The sequence below is a fragment of the Corapipo altera genome, unplaced genomic scaffold (assembly GCF_003945725.1).
Source record: "Corapipo altera isolate COAL_440 unplaced genomic scaffold, ASM394572v1 326, whole genome shotgun sequence".
In the NCBI taxonomy this organism is placed as follows: Eukaryota; Metazoa; Chordata; class Aves; order Passeriformes; family Pipridae; genus Corapipo; species Corapipo altera.
Genome location: NW_020884945.1, coordinates 612,773 through 630,584, shown reverse-complemented (window position 1 = coordinate 630,584; position 17,812 = coordinate 612,773). Strand labels below are relative to the sequence as shown.

Sequence of the window (17,812 nt, the reverse complement as noted above, 5' to 3'; positions counted from 1 at the left end):
GGGGAGCAAGGGGTGAGGGATGGGGAACAAGGGGTGAGGGAGGAGGAGCACAGGGTGAGGGATGGGGAATAAAGGGTGAGGGATGAGGGGCACGGGGTGAGGGATGGGGAACACGGGGTGAGGGATGGGGAACAAGGGGTGAGGGATGGGGAACAAGGGGTGAGGGATGGAGAACAAGGGGTGAGGGATGGGGAACACGGGGTGAGGGATGGGGAACACGGGGTGAGGGATGGGGAACGTGGGGTGAGGGATGGGGAACAAGGGGTGAGGGATGAGGGGCATGGGGTGAGGGATGGGGAGCATGGGGTGAGGGATGAGGAACAAGGGGTGAGGGATGGGGAACAAGGGGTGAGGGATGGGGAACACGGGATGAGGGATGGGGAGCAAGGGGTGAGGGATGGGGAACAAGGGGTGAGGGAGGAGGAGCACAGGGTGAGGGATGGGGAATAAAGGGTGAGGGATGAGGGGCACGGGGTGAGGGATGGGGAACACGGGGTGAGGGATGGGGAACAAAGGGTGAGGGATGGGGAACACAGGGTGAGGGATGGGGAAGAAAGGGTGAGGGATGGGGAACACGGGGTGAGGGATGGAGAGCACAGTGTGAGGGCCCTCAGAGCCAGGGCCTGGCAAGGGGAAGCCCTCACCTCCTCCAAGCTCATGGCCTTCAGCGAGGCCGTCTCCTCCGGTGTCAGCAGCGGGTCTGTGATGGGCTGCTGTGTCTTGTGGAGCAATCCAAAGATCTCCTGCTCCAGTGGAGTCCGGGCCTGTTGGGACAGAAGACACAGCAGGAGAATGAGGAGAATTGCAAGGGCCAATGCTTCTCTGGATGTCCCCAACCCTTTCCACTGCCACTGAGCAAGTCTGTGGGAAGGCCCAGAGAAGTGTGTCCCCTCCTCAAGGGACTGGTGGCCCCGCTCATGGGGATCACGGGCCTTGGGCATCCTCCCAGCCACGTCAGCAGGTGAGGGCAGGTGCAATTCCTCCCATGTTAAGAGAAATGGCCTCAGTCGATGGGCAGTGCTGACCAGGGGCACGGACAAGGAGCATGGAGCAGGGGTTCCAGGCCACCTAATGTCACATCCCTCCAAAACACAAAGGGACTTTTGGGCAGGTCAAGGTGAGCCACAGAAATGTTGGAAGATCAGCAGGGGCTGCCCCTCACTTGGGCATCCAACAGCTGCCAGTTACAACCCCATGGGAACTGATATTCAAAACCAAACGTACCCTTCTTTTGTAAGGAATGTTTCCAAGTGCACAGAATTTGGCAAACCAATTCCCTCTGCCTCAGCATTTGTGGCTGAGGGACACCCCCAGGTGTCTGGCCCAGCTCAGGGATGGAAACACTGCAGGGGCTGAGACACTACAAGAAGAAGAGGGGACAGAGCAAGCTCCAAACCCTCTCCTGGCTTCTCCCAGATGGAATTTACACACCTGCTATGTGTGAGGAACACAGACTGCCCTTGCAACCCTCCCAAGCTCAGCAGGCACCTGCCCAGTGCCTCAGCCACAGGCTGGGCCTTCCTCACCTCCATCACTTCCGTCACTACTCCCAACACAGCCAGGAGACACTGAGCTGCCTCAGTCGAGCCTGGAGCCGCCCCAGTCAAACCCTCGGAGCTGCCCCAGCCAAATTCCTAGAGTTGCCCTGTGGCCAAAACCCTGACGCTGCCCCCAGCACTCCCAGGGCCGTGAGACCCCCAGCCCCCACCTTCCAGGCCGACGTCACCCTCTCCAGAGGCGTCACCGTGGGGATGTCCTGCCGCAGGGGGAACACCAGCTGCTCCGCGCGCCGGTTCTGAACGACCACCTGCTGCCACTTCCCTACATCCTTCGAGGTGGTGACGTAGGCAGCCTCCCTCACCACCTGGAGGGGGGGACAGGAGGGGCGGAGAAAGGCGATGCCAGCGTCAGGGAGGGGCAGGGGGCAGCGGAGCCTCAGCTCAGAGCCCCCCTCTGCTCCCTGCACTCACCCTCTTAGCCTCCTCCTTGCTCAGCGGCAGCTCCACCGCCGCCTTCCGCTTCACCCTGGCCAGCTCCTTCCTCACGCTGCTCAGGGCAGATTTGGGGCGGATGGGCTTCAGCAGCTCCGACAGAACCAGCTTCTCGCCAGCACCTACACAGAGACGCCGCGTGAGGGGCTGCAGCTGCCCCAGCACACCCCCCGCGGTGGCTCGGGATGAGCAGCGCTGTCCCTTCCCCTGGAGCCCCGCCCAGCGCTCGGACCTCACCTTTGCAGGTGACATTGAACTCGGACACCTGCCCGCCCGCCTCGGAGCGCTCCGCCAGCTTCCGCCTGAGGGAGAGGGACCGAAAATAACCCCAAGGGCTCCTCGCGTTCCCCCGGGTGCTCCAGAGGGTCTGCGGCCGGTGCCGGCGGGCAGGGGCCGAGACCCGCCCCAGCTGCCCTTTTTCCCGTGCAGCCTCACGGGCAGCGGGGAGGAAACGCAGCGTGGCTGCTGCAGGAGCCCCGGGACCCCCCACTCACCGTTTCCGTCCGGACAGGGTGCTGATCGCCTCCAGGAGCCGCCGGTGCCGCCGCTCTCCATCCTCCTGCCACGCAGCACACGTGCTCACAGGTCCAGCCCGGTGGAGCGCGGCCGTGGGGATGGCCCCAGCGCCCGCTCTCCGCTACCCCCCGTTACCCCTCGGTGCCCCCCGGACCCGCCTGGCCGAGCCCCAGGCCCGGCATCCCGGCCAGGCCACGCTGCCCTCCGCTGCGCCCGCCACGGCCGGGGGAACGCCCGGAGAGCCGCAGGCAGCGGCTGAGGCCGCCGCGGGAGGCCGCCCCGACCCCGCTCACCCCGTCCTCGCTCTCGCTGCCGCTCTCGGCCGCCGCCGCCACCGGGTCCTGCGGGTCCTGCGGGTCCTGCTGGTCCGCCATGGCTCCCGCACGCCGGCACTGCCGCAAAGCGCCGCCGCGCGTCGCGCCGGGCCTGCGCGTCCCGCCGCAAAGCGCGCCCGCGGCACGTCACGGTTGCCATGGCAGCGGGCCCGGCGGGCGGGGCGGGGGTACCGGAGGGTCCCGGGGGGGGATCCGGGCACACAGACCCCCCGGCCCGGCCTCGGACGGACCCTCCGAGGGCTCCGGCACAGCTCTGACCCGTCCTCGGGACGCCCCCGGATCGCCGGTGCCAGCCGCGGGCTCCGGGGCTCTCCGCTCCATCCGTGACCCCCGTGGGTCCCCCCTCCCAGCCCCAGGGATTCCGGGATTCGCCGTTTTCCTCTCAGGAGGTGCCCCAGGGCCGCGGCCTCGGGGACGGTGCTCCCGCACCTACGGCTCCTCCAGCCCGCCCGACCCCGACTCCCGGGGGCGTTTTTGGGATTTATTGGATGTGAGGGGTTGTTGGAGCAAATGGACGGAGTTCTCAGGCACGGAGGGGTGTCCGTGTCAGTGCTCAGCCACCGCCGGGGTCACCTGCGCCCGCAGCATCCCTGCTCCTCCTTCTTTCTCCTCCTCTTCATCCCGAGCTGGGCGCGCAGGGGGGCTCAGGGCAGGGGCTGGCGAAGAGAGAGGGATAACGAGCTGCTCCCCATCTGCTCCCGTCTCCATAGCAACAACCGCGGGGGGGGAAAAAAAAGTTCCTTATTTTTCCCCTCGGATTTGAGGCTCCGGGGCCCTGCCGCCGCCGGCTGCCACATGCCCACGGGGAGCGCCGTGTATGGGACACCGGGGTGGGACACCGGGGTGTTCCCCGCACCAAACCCCAGGGTCGCGGTGTGCAAAGCCAGCAAACAGGAGTGCGGCCCCAAAATGTGGGAGGGGCAGGCGGGGAACTCCCCGTGTGCTCCCCGCGGCAGAACTGGGGCTCGGCAGCCCGGTCCTTGGTGGGCACCCGGTGCGAGAGAACGGAAAAGAAAACCAGGAACGGCGGAGCTGCGCCGGTCAGGCCCCGCCGGGGGTCTGGCGGGAGCCGGGCCTGGCCAGTGACCCCTCGTGTCCGTCCCGGTCCCGATCCCTATCCCTATCTCTATCCCTATCCCTGTCCCTGTCCCTGTCCCTGTCCCTATCCCTATCCCTATCCCTGTCCCTGTCCCTGTCCCTATCCCTATCCCTGTCCCTGTCCCTATCCCTGTCCCTATCCCTATCCCTATCCCTGTCCCTGTCCCTGTCCCTGTCCCTGTCCCTATCCCTGTCCCTGTCCCTATCCCTATCCCTATCCCTATCCCTATCCCGATCCCTATCCCTATCCCTGTCCCTGTCCCTGTCCCTATCCCTATCCCTATCCCTATCCCTATCCCTATCCCTGTCCCTGTCCCTGTCCCTGTCCCTGTCCCTGTCCCTGTCCCTATCCCTATCCCTATCCCTATCCCTATCCCTATCCCTGTCCCTGTCCCTATCCCGATCTCGCCGCACCCGGCCCAGGCCCCGCCCCCGACACGTGCCGGGCCGCGCCCCCGCCCCGCCTCCCCTTGTCCGCACCGGGGCGGGGCCAGGGCGCTGAGTGACAGGGTAACTGACCAATGGACACGCGGGAAGCTCAGAAGAGGGAGGATCCTCCTCGGAACGACAGCGCTAGCGGCCAATGGGCGAGCGGGCCGGGAGGAGCCGCCGTGGAGTGGCAGCAAGAGTGGCCAATAGGCGAGCGGGGCGGGGCGCAGGGTGCGGTGGGGCCAATGGCGGCGGCGGCCGCGCCCCCTTTGGGTTGCGGGGCGTGGCGGCCCCTCCCGGCGCGGAGGGAGCGACCGGCCCGGCCCGACCGGCACCGGCACCGGGTGAGCGGCGGCGCGGGACCCCCCGCGCCCTCCCGAGCCCTCCCCTTCTGCCCTCTACCCTCTGCGGGGCGGGTGCTGCCCTGCCCTGCCTTGCCCTGCCCGGCCGCGCCCCGGCCCCTCCCGTCGCGGGGCCGCCCCGCCGCCCCCTCCCCGCCCAGCCGAGGGTCTCCCCGTAGGACCGCGCCCCGCGCCCCCTCTCCGGTGGGTTCCCGCGGCGACGCCCCTCCTGGGCGCGGGGTTTCCATGGCGACGGCCGCCGCCCCCCGGCCCGGGGCCGCCGCCGCCGCCTCCCCGGTGCTGACCGAGCGCTCTCCCGGTTCCCTCTCCCGCAGCCGCCAGCGCAGCCCCGCGGGGCCCCGATGATGCCGGGGGCGCGGGCGGCGGAGCAGCAGGAGCAGCAGCAGCAACAGCAGCAGCAGCAGCGCCTGGACGCGCGGCGGCCGCCGCCGCCCCAGTGACGGCCCCGCCATGTCGGTGATGGTGGCGAGGAAGAAGGTGGTTCGGAAATGGGAGAAGCTGCCGGGCAGGAACACCTTCTGCTGCGACGGCCGCATCATGATGGCCCGCCAGAAGGGCATCTTTTACCTGACGCTCTTCCTCATCCTCGGCACCTGCGCCCTCTTCTTTGCCTTCGAGTGAGTTCCCCCGGGGACCCCTGCGGGGCTGGGATGGGACTGGGGACCGGTCCGGGGGCCTCGGGAGAGGGAGGGGAGCCTGGCATGAAGCAGCCTGGCAGAGGGGAGACTGGCACGGTGCAGCTCTGCCTGCCCAGATCTGCCTCCTGGCCCTCAGCAGACTGAACCTGGAGATTTTGGGGAGGATGGACCCTACCAGATCGTCCCCCCGGCTCTGCCCATGGGATGACACTTCCCTGTGTTCAGACCCTGCAGGGTGACACTGGCCCTCTGTCCCCATGGGTCACCCTTTCCTCTGTCTGGGGCTTGGCAGTCCCGAGTGCTCCTGGCCCTGGGATGGCTGAGGTGCAAGGGCACTGCTGCTGCAGCCCTGGGGTCCAGCCTGCATTCCTGCCCTTGGGGGGACATGCAGCCACCCCTGTCAGCCCCACCAGGGAGGTGGCCCTGCTGGAGGATTAATGAGGAATGAGGTTGGTGGCTCCGAGGCTCCTGACAGTCTGACCTGCCCCCAGTGCTGCACTACAGCAGAGGCCCCACAGCCAGAGCCACCCCGGTATTTGGGGAGGGTCCAGCCACCCCTTAGATCAGCTCTGCGGCCAAAACCCTGGATCCTGCTGAAGAAGAGGGACCTGCCCCCTCCTTTCAGCAATCCCTGGGATCTGGGCTGGCATTAAAGTAATCTTACAATCAAAAAAACAAACAAAAAGGGAAAAGCTTATGTTTGCCCCAGCCGATGCTGTGGGAGGGTACAGGACGCCCCTGTCACCTGGTTTGAGGATGAAATTGGATCAGCTAAAGAACTGCAAAACTTCCCTTCCTCTGTCTCCTTGGGTTTGTTTGTGTTCTGGGGCAGGAGAAGGGCTGACACAGGATTGGGTAACACAAAAGCTTGTTAAGCCAGGAAAAGCGAGCGGAAGGAGCTGCTCCCTGGCTAAGCCCTGGCTGTCCCTGCAGAGCCATAAACCCCTCAGCCCAGATGCTGGCCTCCTCAGCATCTTCCCCAGTCTAGGGAACTTGTTTCCACATCCCCTGGCCCGGCATGGCTCTCCCTAGTTCCTTGCCCAAATTATCCCTGGCTCAGTCTGAATTCTGAGGTACCAAGTGACACCACTCTTGGTTTGTTGTTTGGGGTTTTTTTTTTCCATCTGAAAAGTGGGGCTGAGCCTTCCTGCCTTGCAGGAAGAACTGCTGCTCCAGAAATGCTTTTTGCTGCTCCAGAAACACTGATTTGAGGGATAATTGCTCTGGCTCCCTGTGGGTCCTGTGGAGAGTGAACCACATCCCGCTCTGCTGTGGTTGCCCTCACCAGCTGCACCAGGCAGAGTGAGCTAAGGCTCTGTTCCATCCCTAGGCCGTGGTTAGCCTGGAATGTGACTAGAAATTCCTTGAGAAACCCCTTTCCATGCTCTGGGAAGCAGAGGCCTATGGAGGGGTTGCTTGCACCGAGACATCCAGACCGTGCCTAGAGCCAGAGGGTGGGCTGTGCAGGGGAAGTGCTGCTGGGAGTAGGATCACTTTTGAATTTTAGTTAAATCATCTAAGGAAGACAAGGAAAAGTTTGGGAAAACCCCCAATACCCATTTGATTCAGTGCATAACATCTCAGTGTTTTCTGTTTGGTAAAGAGGGAGTTGTTTTTAACTTGTTTGGGGATTTTTGTGTTTGGGAGAGGGATGAGATATTGCCTTCCCATCTGGAAGGACTCCCCAGGGTCTCTTTTGCACCGACCAGGCTGAGATGAGCAGCTGGGCTCCCTGCCTGCCCTGTGCACCTTCCATGCACCTTAGGGAGCTTTGGGTGAGGGTCTCAACCTTGAGCTTTCACCGCGTTGTGCATTTGTCTCAGCTTTTGGCAGATTCTTTTGCGTTTGCATGCAAATTCCTGGCTTCCCCTCTTAAAACTCGTGCTACAGAGGAGCCATCCGGGTGTTAGGGTCTGGATTTGGAGCGTGGCAGTCGGTGGTGGGCGGAGGAGCCCTTCCCCTCCCTGCCCGCTCACTGCAGGGCTGCCCGTGCCGTGGTGCCTTTTCCATTCAGCTGAATCACTTGCGCAGTCACACCTTGTCTGAACACGGCTCCGGGGGTGCCTGGAGCCAGGATCTGTCTGGCTGCTCGCCCTGCGCCGGGCCGGGCTTGATCCCGGCGCTCCGGGCTGTGCTGGCTCCGCTTACAGCCGGCGCTGGTGGGGACTGGCACCCACATCAGGGGAAAAGCCACCGCCGTCCCTCGCTGGCAGGGTCCTTCCTCCGCAGCCCTGGAATGACGGCCGTGCTCTTTGGGCTGCTGCTTCTGGTGGTGTTTTTTTCCTCCGAGTATCTCCGGTGCCATCGGCTGCTCCGCGGTGTCCGCAGGCGAGCGGGCTGAGCCTCCTCAGCCCTGTGGGTGGGAGTTTCCATGCTTTGATCCCCCAATCCGCAGCGCTGTGGTCTGGGATCGCGTAGGTCTCTCCATCCGGGAGCGAACAGGACCCAGAGGCTGGCAGAGCTCAGTGCCGTACCTGAGATCCGGTTCCTCCCTCCTGGATAAGGCAGAGGGACGGAGCCGTGCTGGCTCTGGCTCCCTGGAAGGGCTCTGCAGCCACCAGGGTCCTCTGCCCACAAGGGCACCTCTCTCACCACCACTTCATCGGGGAGCAGCTCCCGCTGCTCAGGGCTGGTCCCTGCAGGGTCCGAGACCTGTGCTTAACTAGGTCTGCTCCATAACATGTCCCATAAAATTCAGTTCCACATCCTCGGGGCGTTATTTCAGACTCCTAATGGTAATGTCAGCCCTGTGGCTGGGCACTTAGCTGCTACCTCTGCCCGTGGTGTCCCGGCATGAGAGAAGCCCATGTAAAGCACTTGTGAGATCCCTTTGGGAACGAGGATGATGGGATGCTGCATCCTCTCTCGGGCTGAGAGTTCCCTTTGCAGTTTGCCAGCCTGTCTCATGGCCTGAAGTGAGTTCCTCACACAGCTGAAGGGAATGGGATTTCTTTTGCCTCCAGCTTTTTAGCCCAGAACTTGATATCTGTAAATGTCAGAGGCTTCTCCAACACCCAGGTATATTTGTCACTTTGTTTTTCCTACTTTCTTAGCTTTGTAGGGATGAAAATGTGTTTGTCTTCTGATGAGTTGAAAACACCTACACTGCCCCTCATGTGACTTTATTTTTTTCGTTTGGTTTCCGAACCCCAGAGACCCAAGGCTGACAGAGGAGCCTCTGAGATGGTGTTACCTCTAGATAGATCTCTGACAAGCGCAGTCTAAACTTACACATGAGTACTTTTTAATCACTGTAATTTCTTTGGATAGAGGTGAGTTTGTTGGTGTCCAGAGTTCAGCTTGGTTCGCTCCTGTTTGTATGTGCAGTGGCTGCTCCTGGGGTTTCAACTGACCTTTTTCTCGTATGTGGGTTCCTTCTCAGGAGATGACTTCAGCCTCCCTGCATGTCCTCTGTTACACCCTCATTCCCATGTGGATCTTGGGGTGATCTGCCTGTGTGGAAACTTGATTTTTTAGCCAGGAAAGGAGCAATAACATCAGCGTAACACATCTGTGTCCTGCCTCAGCCGGGTCAGAAGCACATGGTGTGTGCTGGCAGTTGATGTGGGTCTGTAGTGAGGGTTTCTGTGTCACCGCTGGCAGATGGGGAGAGGTTCCATGGAGAGCTCCAGCTCTGCCTGGTGCTGCTGGGAAGGGCCTGGACACAGATTTGTGGTTGTGGCACTTACCTGGGCTTCGGAGCAGCCTCTTCCACACCTACCACAAGCACAGTGGCTCCTGGACACCATCCCAGAGCTGGGAGGTGCAGATGGCTGAAGTGCCCTGGTGAGGGTCAGGTGCTTGGGAAAGATACAGCTCTGCTGGCACTCACAGTGTGGTTGTGCCATAGTTTAGGAAAGTTGATTTGCAGGTGAGATGTGAGTGAGTGATATCATGAAGCTTGTACTGAGCGCAACTGGGGCCTGTGTAGAAGATGCAGTGCCCAGTGGCTGTGGCTGCAGTCCCTGTCATCCAGGCATGGTGGCTTTCCCCTTCCTTCAGAGCTTTGCTCAATGTGCTGATTACAACAGACCTTCTCAAGAGGGCACAAAATAACCGGCCAAGCACTGTAACTAGTGGCACCTCCCAGCTGCTTCTCCCCCCACCCCCCCCATTCCAATGATCTCTTTGTTGAGCCTTCCTGCCCCCAGCCAACCCCTCCGTGACGATGAATTGTGATAGTGCTGTTATTGTCTGCGGAGCATCTCTGTTGGCTCCAAGCTCTCCCAAACAAAAGATCTTTAAAATGTCTGTTACTGAGCAGTGAAATCATGCTGGAGATGCAGCACAGACTGAAGATACCCCAATGCTAGTGAGTACCTGAGTACCAAGTCAAGACTTTGTGTGGTTGCTGTCCCTGCTGTGGACACGTTCCCTGAAAGTCACCTCCGGAAGAGTGAGGCCCCATCAGTGCAGCGGAGAACAGGAGGCTCCATGGGGGGCTCCATGTTGGGCTTCACGTTGGGCCTTATGCAGTTTCAGTGTGGTGAGAGCTCCTCTGGCTCTCACACCTCTGCCCTCAGCTGTGAGGGGCCACAGAAGCCAGCCTAGTTAAGGGAAGTTAAGCTGAGCCTGTGTGGAAGCAGGAGGGCTGTGGCTCAGCTTTAACACAGTTCATGGATCCATATTTAAACCCACAATATGTTCATGTTGTCACAGCAGTTCCAAAAGCTGTCATGTCAGCTGAACAAGGGTCAGGCTGCAGCCCTTTGGGGCAGACAGTGTCCAGATTTTCAAGGAATAATCACAGCATCATTGAATCATTTAGGTTTGAAAAGACCTCAAAGATGATCTAGTCCAACCTTTGACCAATCCTCACCTTGTCACCCAGTTCAGAGCACTGAGTGCCATGTCCAGTTGTTTCTCTGGGGATGGTGACTCGACCACCTCCCTGACCACCCTTTCCAGGAAGAAATTTCTGATGTCCAACCTGAACCTCCCCTGGCACAGCTTGAGGCTGCGTGCTCTTGTCCTGTCGCTTGTAACCTGGGAGAAGAGGCTGACCCACACCTAAACCCATATTGCATATTCCTAAACCCATATTTCTACCCCAAATGGGCTCCAAGGTTTCTGTTTACTCTCTGACTGACTTGCAGCTCTCCCTGGACTTTGCCCTTGCAGAGGGAATGCAAAGTTATCTTGTGCTGCCTGAAGACGATAAGCTCAGCCCTCTGGCTCTTTGGCTGTGGGCAAGGCTCGGCACAGGGACGTTGTTTTGGGGAACTGAGGAGTGTGCAGTGTCTGAAATTAAGGATGTTGGTGTATGGGACAAGCCATGTGCATCACTGTGGGTGCTTGGTGTTGCAGCTGTGCTGTGGCCAAAGCATGCTGTAGCTCCAGTGTGCAGCCCTTCTGTCCTTGTCACACCCTGGGGACAGTCGCTGGAGACAGCCAGTGGCCCGGTGAGCATTCCTGTGGTGGGTCTGCAGGGCTGGAAGCTGCACTGTGTTTAGGGAAGCTGTGGTGGGAATGCTATCCAGAATTAAGTAGTCAGTGCTGTGGAGCTGGTGGAAATGGCTTTGGTTGGGATGGCAGCCCCCCCAGGGAGCATAATCCCCGTCCTCTCACTGCAGTAGACGGGTGCTCTCTTGGAGAGTAACTGTGGAACAGAAGGAATCTGGATTGATCCACCCTTCACCAAAAAGGGTGGGTCTAGGAAAGCCAGGTGCCTGAAAGCCTCAGTGCTCAGCTGCATCAGGAGGCACCCAGGGAAGCAACGTGTGAGAGGAGAGGTGAGACATGGCGTGAATGGTGGGACTGGGGCGGGGGTTTCCCTTAAACCATAGGCAAGCTCTATAGGGATTTTGACCCAATATCAGTGGGGTTTTCTGAAGGAATTAGGATAAATATGTGTTTTCTTTCAGCCCAGTATGTCTCTAAACCATGACTTCTGCCCAGGCCTGTGCTGTGGTGCTCATGGGAACATGGATGCAGCTATGTGGGAGCAGCACAGCTATGATGAAATGAATCCCATGCTCCCTTTGCACTTCCTCCATCAACAGGATCAGAACAATAAACTCCTTGTCGAGTCTTGCTGCATTTTAGAGCAAACAAACCTTGTACCATGTTCCCTCTTGGGCTTGGGAAATCTTGGAGCAGAAGCCTTTCTGCTTTATTTGGAGCTTTTCAGTCCCTTACCTCAGAAAAACCAGAGAAAGACAGACATTGCATGGGAGTGTTGCACTTCCAGAGGAACCCATTCCTGAGAAGCACAGGGTGCAGTAAATTCCAGTAATTTCTGTGGTACTGGAAGCTGCTGCCCTTTAGGGGCCAGCCAGAGATTCCCACCATCCCCATGTGCTTCCATGCCTTCCGGCATGGTAGGTCCTCCACCAGGCCTTGGGTGCTTCTTCTAGAGCTCCAGCCCATCCCTTGGCAGCAGGGGTTTAACAGGCATGGTCTCTCCAGCTGCCTGGTCACATTTCTGGCACCGCCCAAAACTGGATCTGAAACCAGAACAGATGCTGGGAAGTATCTGTGCCTGGCTGGTGGAAAACACAGCAGTGCTGTGACGGTGCCTGGTCACTGGAGCTGCCCCGGGAGCATTCCCCTGTGGTGGCGAATCAGAAGGACGTGCTGAACAGCTTCTCTGCTCTAGATCTTACCAGTGCTCAGGAGCGCCAGGGCTTTGATGCCGTGCCAGGCGCTCAGCCCGGTGCCGGCAGACTCCGGACTCGCTCTGACTCATCTCCTCCCGCCCCGTGTCCGCAGGTGCCGGTACCTGGCTGTCCAGCTGTCCCCGGCCATCCCCGTGTTTGCAGCAGTTCTCTTCCTGTTTGCCATGGCCACGCTGCTGCGGACGAGCTTCAGCGACCCCGGGGTGATCCCGAGGGCCCTGCCTGACGAGGCAGCCTTCATCGAGATGGAGATTGGTGAGTGTGGGGCAGCCAACCTGGGGAGGGCTGGAAAAGCCTCTGTATTTCTGGCATGTTTTTAGGCTGCAGTCCCTGCAGAGCCTTTCTTCCTGGCTGGACCTCCAAAAGTGAGGAGCGCCCCGATCTGCTGGCCAAGTCTCAAAAAGGGGGCATGATGTACCTGCGTCCCTCTCTGGGAACCCTTTCACCTGCTGCTTTCTCTCCTGTAGCCATGTACATACAAAGTTTGCTTTTGGGAAGGGGTGCAGGAAGCTCGGTGTGGTCCCCTTGATCCCTCAGGGAGAGAGGAGTGTTTATGAATGCGGGTGACAACCCCTAGCCTCCTCTCAACGTGCCCATGACAGCTCTGGCATCCCTTTTCCTGCCTCCAAGCTGCCAGGTTGGCTCTGGCTCGCATGAGCAGAGCTGCAGCCGCCGGCTCTGGAGCCAACAGGCTCTGGTCCCGCTGGTAGGAAAGGCGAGGAAACGAGTTGTCGTTCTGGGCCTGTCGTGTTGTAGCAGCAGGTCCGATCTGTGCTCTGTTCTCTCTGGCAGAGGCCACCAACGGGGCCGTGCCGCAGGGCCAGCGCCCGCCCCCGCGCATCAAGAACTTCCAGATCAACAACCAGATCGTGAAGCTCAAGTACTGCTACACGTGTAAGATCTTCCGCCCGCCCCGCGCCTCGCACTGCAGCATCTGCGACAACTGCGTGGGTGAGTGCAGGGCTGGGCCTGCTCCTGCCCTCAGCTCCTGTGGGGGAACCTCGGGGAAAGAGGGAGACCTCTGCCTCGTGCTGGGCGGGTCTGGAGTGGTGGTGTGTCCACACAGGGACAGGCTGCCTTGTCTTATGCTGAAGGGGCTTGATGTTTGCTCAGAACCTGGAGCCACGTGGTTACTGTTTGCCAGGACTTTGGCAATAACTAGCCTAACCAAGTCCAACTTCTCCGTGTGTGTGTGTGCAGCCTGTTTTTCTGTTCCACTGGACTCTGGCCTTGCTGGAGGGTTCTAGTGGAGGGTTGTGTCTTGAATGACAGCAGCTCCTTCATCAGCATGGGGATTGTGCTATCCTGGGGGGTGCCCTGGTTGTTGTCCTCCTGTGTATATAAGTGGCTCATGTTCAGCGTTGCTGCTCCAGGTAGAAATCCCGTTCCTCCTCTTCAGATTCCCGACCTTTGTGTGTTTATACGCTTCCACGAACCCTCTCCTGATTATTCTAGTAGGTATATAGTGGGTTGGATAACAACTTGGGGACTCCCAGGCCTTCATCTAACCCGTGTGCTGTGGCTGTTGTACCCCAGGGAGAGAAGACACACAAGGGGCCAAGTTCAAACTCTCTCTTAATGCGCAAAATGACTCATTATGAAACGATTTTGGACTTTCTGACCTGGTCTCCCTTCCTGGACAGGGGCTGGGATACAGAGTCCTGAGTGAGCAGAGGGTTGGACTTAGGAGTCCTTATCAGCCTGGGAGATTTTTGAGGTGGGGGCACAGGAGCAAGGATCCGGAGGTGGGCAGGGCTGTGTTGGAGGGTGCTGATCTCTGCCTTGGCTTCCCCAGAGCGCTTCGACCATCACTGTCCCTGGGTGGGCAACTGTGTGGGGAAGAGGAACTACCGCTACTTCTACCTCTTCATCCTCTCGCTCTCCCTCCTCACCATCTACATCTTCACCTTCAACATCGTCTACGTAGCACTGAGTGAGTCTGGCTGGAGGGCTGGGAAGGAGGGAGGGAGTAAGGGTACAGATAATGGTGGGAAACCAGAGTGATGGAGTGGGAAAGGGAATTTGATGGGACGTTCCAGAGTAAAAAATATCTCTTCCTTTTTGTGTTGCAGAATCTCTGAAGATTGGATTTCTGAACACGTTGAAGGAAACCCCAGGGACATATCCTTCCACAGTGCCTCTTCTCCAAAGCTGGGGGCTAGTGGTAGCTGCATTATGGATGGGCTGCCCAGGTCACTCTAACATGTATCTCTGGGCATTTTTCCACTGATGACAAGGTGGGGAGCAGTTTTGTGGCTTTTGGGAGGAGGCTAAAACAGAAAACCATCGTTAGGAGAGGAAGAGAAGTTGGTGTGCTTGAGGGTCGTGATAGTTGGGCTGGGCCCGCTCCCCAGCTGTTCCCAGTCCTTAACTGTTCTCACTGTACTGGAGGTGCTCATCTGTTTCTTCACGCTGTGGTCGGTGGTGGGGTTAACTGGTTTCCACACCTTCCTGGTGGCACTGAATCAGACAACCAACGAAGATGTAAGTAGACTCTTCCTCTTCCTCTGAGCCGTCGCCATTTCTCAGCATGTCACAGCTATGCCCACTCTGCAGGCCAAGGCAGGGCTCTGCGAGAGGATTTCCCTGGAGCAGACCTGACCTTGTGCCTGACTGTTTCAGATTAAGGGGTCCTGGACTGGGAAGAACCGTGTGCAGAATCCCTACAGCCACGGCAACATAGTGAAGAACTGCTGTGAGGTGCTTTGTGGGCCCCTGCCTCCCAGGTAAGCATTGAGGGGCAGCCCTGACCTTTGCCTTCCACCAGGACTTCTCCTGCTGGGAAAAGAGATGGGATCTGGGGAGGCGTGTGTCTCTGATGGCGTGGCTCTGTTCTTGCAGTGTCCTGGACAGACGGGGCATCCTGCAGCAGGAGGAGAGCACAGCTCAGGAGGGGCCGTGCCCGCGGGGGCCCGGCACGCAGGAGCCCCCAGCCGTGCAGGGCCCCAGGCAGGCTGAGGAGAGCAGCATGAAGCAGCAGGATGGCAGCATTCCTCTCCCCAGTGCCGTGAGTAATCCTCTTGGGAGCTGGGGGTGCTCTTGGACAGTGAGGGAAAGCTGAGAGTGATGTAGGAAGGACAGAACAACACAGAGGGGCCGTGCTGAGAGGCTGCTGGTGAAAAGCCAGTTTGGTCTGACGCTGGAAACCAGGGCCTCTTGGTTTCCTGGAGTTTCCTCAAAGGAGATCACAGCTGGCTGTGGTTTTGGAGATCAGTGCTGCCGTGAGAGCACTCAGGAGCTGTCACCCATGGAGCTAGGAGGGGCTGGGGAAGGGTGGCATGTTGCCCGCATCTTGTTCTGGTGCTGCATGTGAGCTGCAGGGCTCTCCCTGGGAAGGGTCCTCACAGGTGTGGGATCTCTGGAGAGCAGCCTACTCTATGTTTGAAATTAGCCCTGCTTTAAGGACATGGTTGGACAGGAGACCTCCAGAGTGCACTTCCCACCTAAATTATTCCATTAACATGGTGGGAAATGTTTGGGCCTGCTCGTGCTTGGGCACGATCTGCTGCTTCTCTGGTGGATACAGTCCAGACCACTTCTGCTGGAGCAGTCCAGTGCTCCAGCTCTTCCCGAAGCTTTTGTTGTTTTTGTTGGGGGGCCCCTGGTTTCTCCTTTTCCCAAGCCCAGTCGAGACTGTTGCTGGTGGAGCTGGAGGCGGGAGCAGAGCCGTGGGGCCTGTATGCTCAGACAGGTGCTCTGTACTGGGGTGTGTCCCTGCAGGTCACTCTGTCCTCTCTCCCCAGGTCCCTGCGCCATCCCCGAGTGACACCGAGATGCCGGAGGAGAAGCAGCGAACGCCTGGGGAGGTCCCGGTGCCCTCCCCGGACGCTGGGCGAGCGGAGCACTAGCGTCTGCTTGGAAGGGAGAACTTTCTTGTTTTGTCTAATCAAAGCTGGAAGTGATGGAGGAGAGGAGGAGGAGGAGGGCTGGATGGCAGGCACCTGATTCCCCATGGCCATTTTGCTTTAGTCATTACTCACCACGGTGTGGGCCGGCGGTGGCACGGGACAGCGAGTGTGGGTGGCACGCCCTGGTCACCACGGGGTACTGCCACTGCTGAGGCAGGTCTGCCTGCGGCCAGGGCTGGGCCTCTGGCTCTGTGGGCTGTCCTGGATGCTCCATCCTGGCTCAGGGCCGGGACTGTCCCTCTACCTGGCCCTGGCTCTGATAGGGCAACTCATGGTCCAGCAGCTCAGCACTCAGGGCCAGCCTGCTCCCTCCTGCTGAGGAATCCCCTGCTCCCTCCTGCTGAGGAATCCCCATGGGAAGGGGAAAGTAATCATGGCAGTAGCATCCTCTCTCCCCTCCTCCCTCCTTCCTCTAATCTGTGACGTTGTTTTGTGGTTGGCGTGGCAAGGCTTGTCAGGAGACGTTGTGGTGCCCAGAGGACCCAAACAAGCGGGAAGGAGTTCTGCTGGCAGCGGTTTTTAAGTAGCTTTCTTCCTGTGCTCCTTTTCATGTGACATAGCTGGGGCAGCAGCTGTGATGGGGACCCTCCTCACCCTGCCCTGGGGCTCACACCGACCCGGGGGCTCGAGGGAAGGAGCGGGCAGCCTCCCCGACCTACACCAGCCACAGAGTGGTTGTGCCAGGGTGTACTGAGCTGCAGGGAAGGGTCTGCCTGTGCCACCGGCTCCCTGGCTGGTGCCAGGGCTGCATTTGCCGCTGGGCGTCTGCACTGAGCCCTCCCCTTGCTGTGGCACGGCTGCTGTGCAGAACGTCAGCCCCGACTCTGTGTTGTGTCCTTGCGTTCCGGTGTCCCCCATCTGCCTTGCTGTGCAGTTCTCAGCCATCCCAGACTGGCTGTGGGAGCCTTGGATCTTCCCAGGGCTGTGCTGGCTGCCCGAGGATGGGCTGTGTGGTGTCACTCACCTGTGTGTCCTCAGCAAAGTCGGGAGAAGAGGCTGGGGGGGATGGTGGGAGAGCTCCATGTCGTGGCAAGGCTCCTCCTCCCCTGCCCCACTCCCTGTCCTGCGGGGTCCCTGCAGAGGCCCACGGTGGGGAGAGGCCATTCCGTGCCCTGGCAGCTCCCCATCCCACACCATGAGTGCTGGGCACTCCCGTGCCTCCTGCAAGTGTGGATGGGTGGTGGCAGGTGGGGGGTGTCCTGCCTGGCCAGTCCTGTGTGTGTCTCCATGATGCTCCTGCCTGGCAGCGGGAAGTCGCTGTTGCTCCGCCCCTGGCCTCATGCCATCCTGCTTTCAGCAGCTGTGTGGAGCAGCCTGTTCCCTCCGGATCCTGGTCTGTGCCTCCCACCTCGCTCCTCTTCCCTGGGCCCTCGCAGCGTGGCCCTGGGCTGTGGCTGGCAGCGGGTGACAGTGGTGTTGACGTGGCACCGGCGCTGCCCCCTCTCCTGCGGTGCCAGGGTCTCCTCTCCTGGTGAGAGGGCAGAGCTGCTGCTCTGGCTGTGGCCATGGGTCCGCAGTGGCCCTGCAGCTGCTCCTGGCCTCCCTGCCATGGCCCTGTAGCCAGCCCGGTCCCATCTCGTCCCCGCAGGACAGGGGTCCTGCTCCTGGCCCTGAGCACCCCGCCGGCCGTGGGAGCCGCCCCAACATGCTACTGACCAAATCTCAAAATTCGGTGTGAAAAAGTGTATTTTTTGGCTCTGCTGCTCCCCGTTCCATGCAGTGGGGGGAGTGCTGCCTGCCGGGACCACCGTGCCAGTGAGGCCTGGCTGTGCTGGTCGGAGTCTCCAGAAGGAAGGGGAGGTCGGGCAAGTGTTGGGGGTTCTTTATTTTTTCTTCTTTTTTTTTTTTTTTAATTTTAAAACAATGAAGGAAACTTAATTGGTTTGAAAATGGCTGAGCTGTAGCCCCTGCGTGTCTG

General features: G+C 59.9%; 2 protein-coding genes across 2 annotated transcripts in view; one reads left to right on the top strand and one right to left on the bottom strand.

The window, feature by feature from the left end:
• UTP14A (UTP14A, small subunit processome component) overlaps positions 1-12,855 on the bottom strand; it is a 16,535-nt gene extending 3,680 nt beyond the window's left edge. The window contains exons 1-7 of the mRNA XM_027662355.1: positions 12,850-12,855; positions 2,801-2,883; positions 2,486-2,550; positions 2,229-2,293; positions 1,971-2,113; positions 1,709-1,864; positions 645-764 (exon numbers count right to left, since the gene is read on the bottom strand). Coding sequence (XP_027518156.1) covers positions 645-764; positions 1,709-1,864; positions 1,971-2,113; positions 2,229-2,293; positions 2,486-2,550; positions 2,801-2,881 — 630 coding nt within the window. The 5' untranslated portion in view covers positions 2,882-2,883; positions 12,850-12,855. The remainder of the gene's footprint in view (positions 1-644; positions 765-1,708; positions 1,865-1,970; positions 2,114-2,228; positions 2,294-2,485; positions 2,551-2,800; positions 2,884-12,849) is intronic.
• On the top strand, positions 4,687-17,784 carry ZDHHC9 (zinc finger DHHC-type containing 9). Its single transcript, XM_027662366.1, has 10 exons — positions 4,687-4,713; positions 5,046-5,348; positions 12,081-12,241; positions 12,779-12,937; positions 13,782-13,919; positions 14,059-14,107; positions 14,368-14,470; positions 14,609-14,712; positions 14,828-14,993; positions 15,730-17,784. The coding sequence occupies exons 2-10, from the start codon at positions 5,182-5,184 to the stop codon at positions 15,832-15,834; spliced, it is 1,152 nt and encodes a 383-aa protein (XP_027518167.1). The 5' UTR covers positions 4,687-4,713; positions 5,046-5,181; the 3' UTR covers positions 15,835-17,784.
• The last annotated feature ends 28 nt before the right edge of the window (positions 17,785-17,812 follow it).

Excerpts from the sequence above, each read along its gene's own strand:
- ZDHHC9 (XM_027662366.1), top strand. The coding sequence starts at position 5,182 with ATGTCGGTGATGGTGGCGAGGAAGAAGGTGGTTCGGAAATGGGAGAAG. Across the intron at positions 14,713-14,827 it reads TGTGGGCCCCTGCCTCCCAG|TGTCCTGGACAGACGGGGCA; the intron begins GTAAGCATTGAG and ends CTGTTCTTGCAG. Across the intron at positions 14,994-15,729 it reads GCATTCCTCTCCCCAGTGCC|GTCCCTGCGCCATCCCCGAG; the intron begins GTGAGTAATCCT and ends CTCTCTCCCCAG.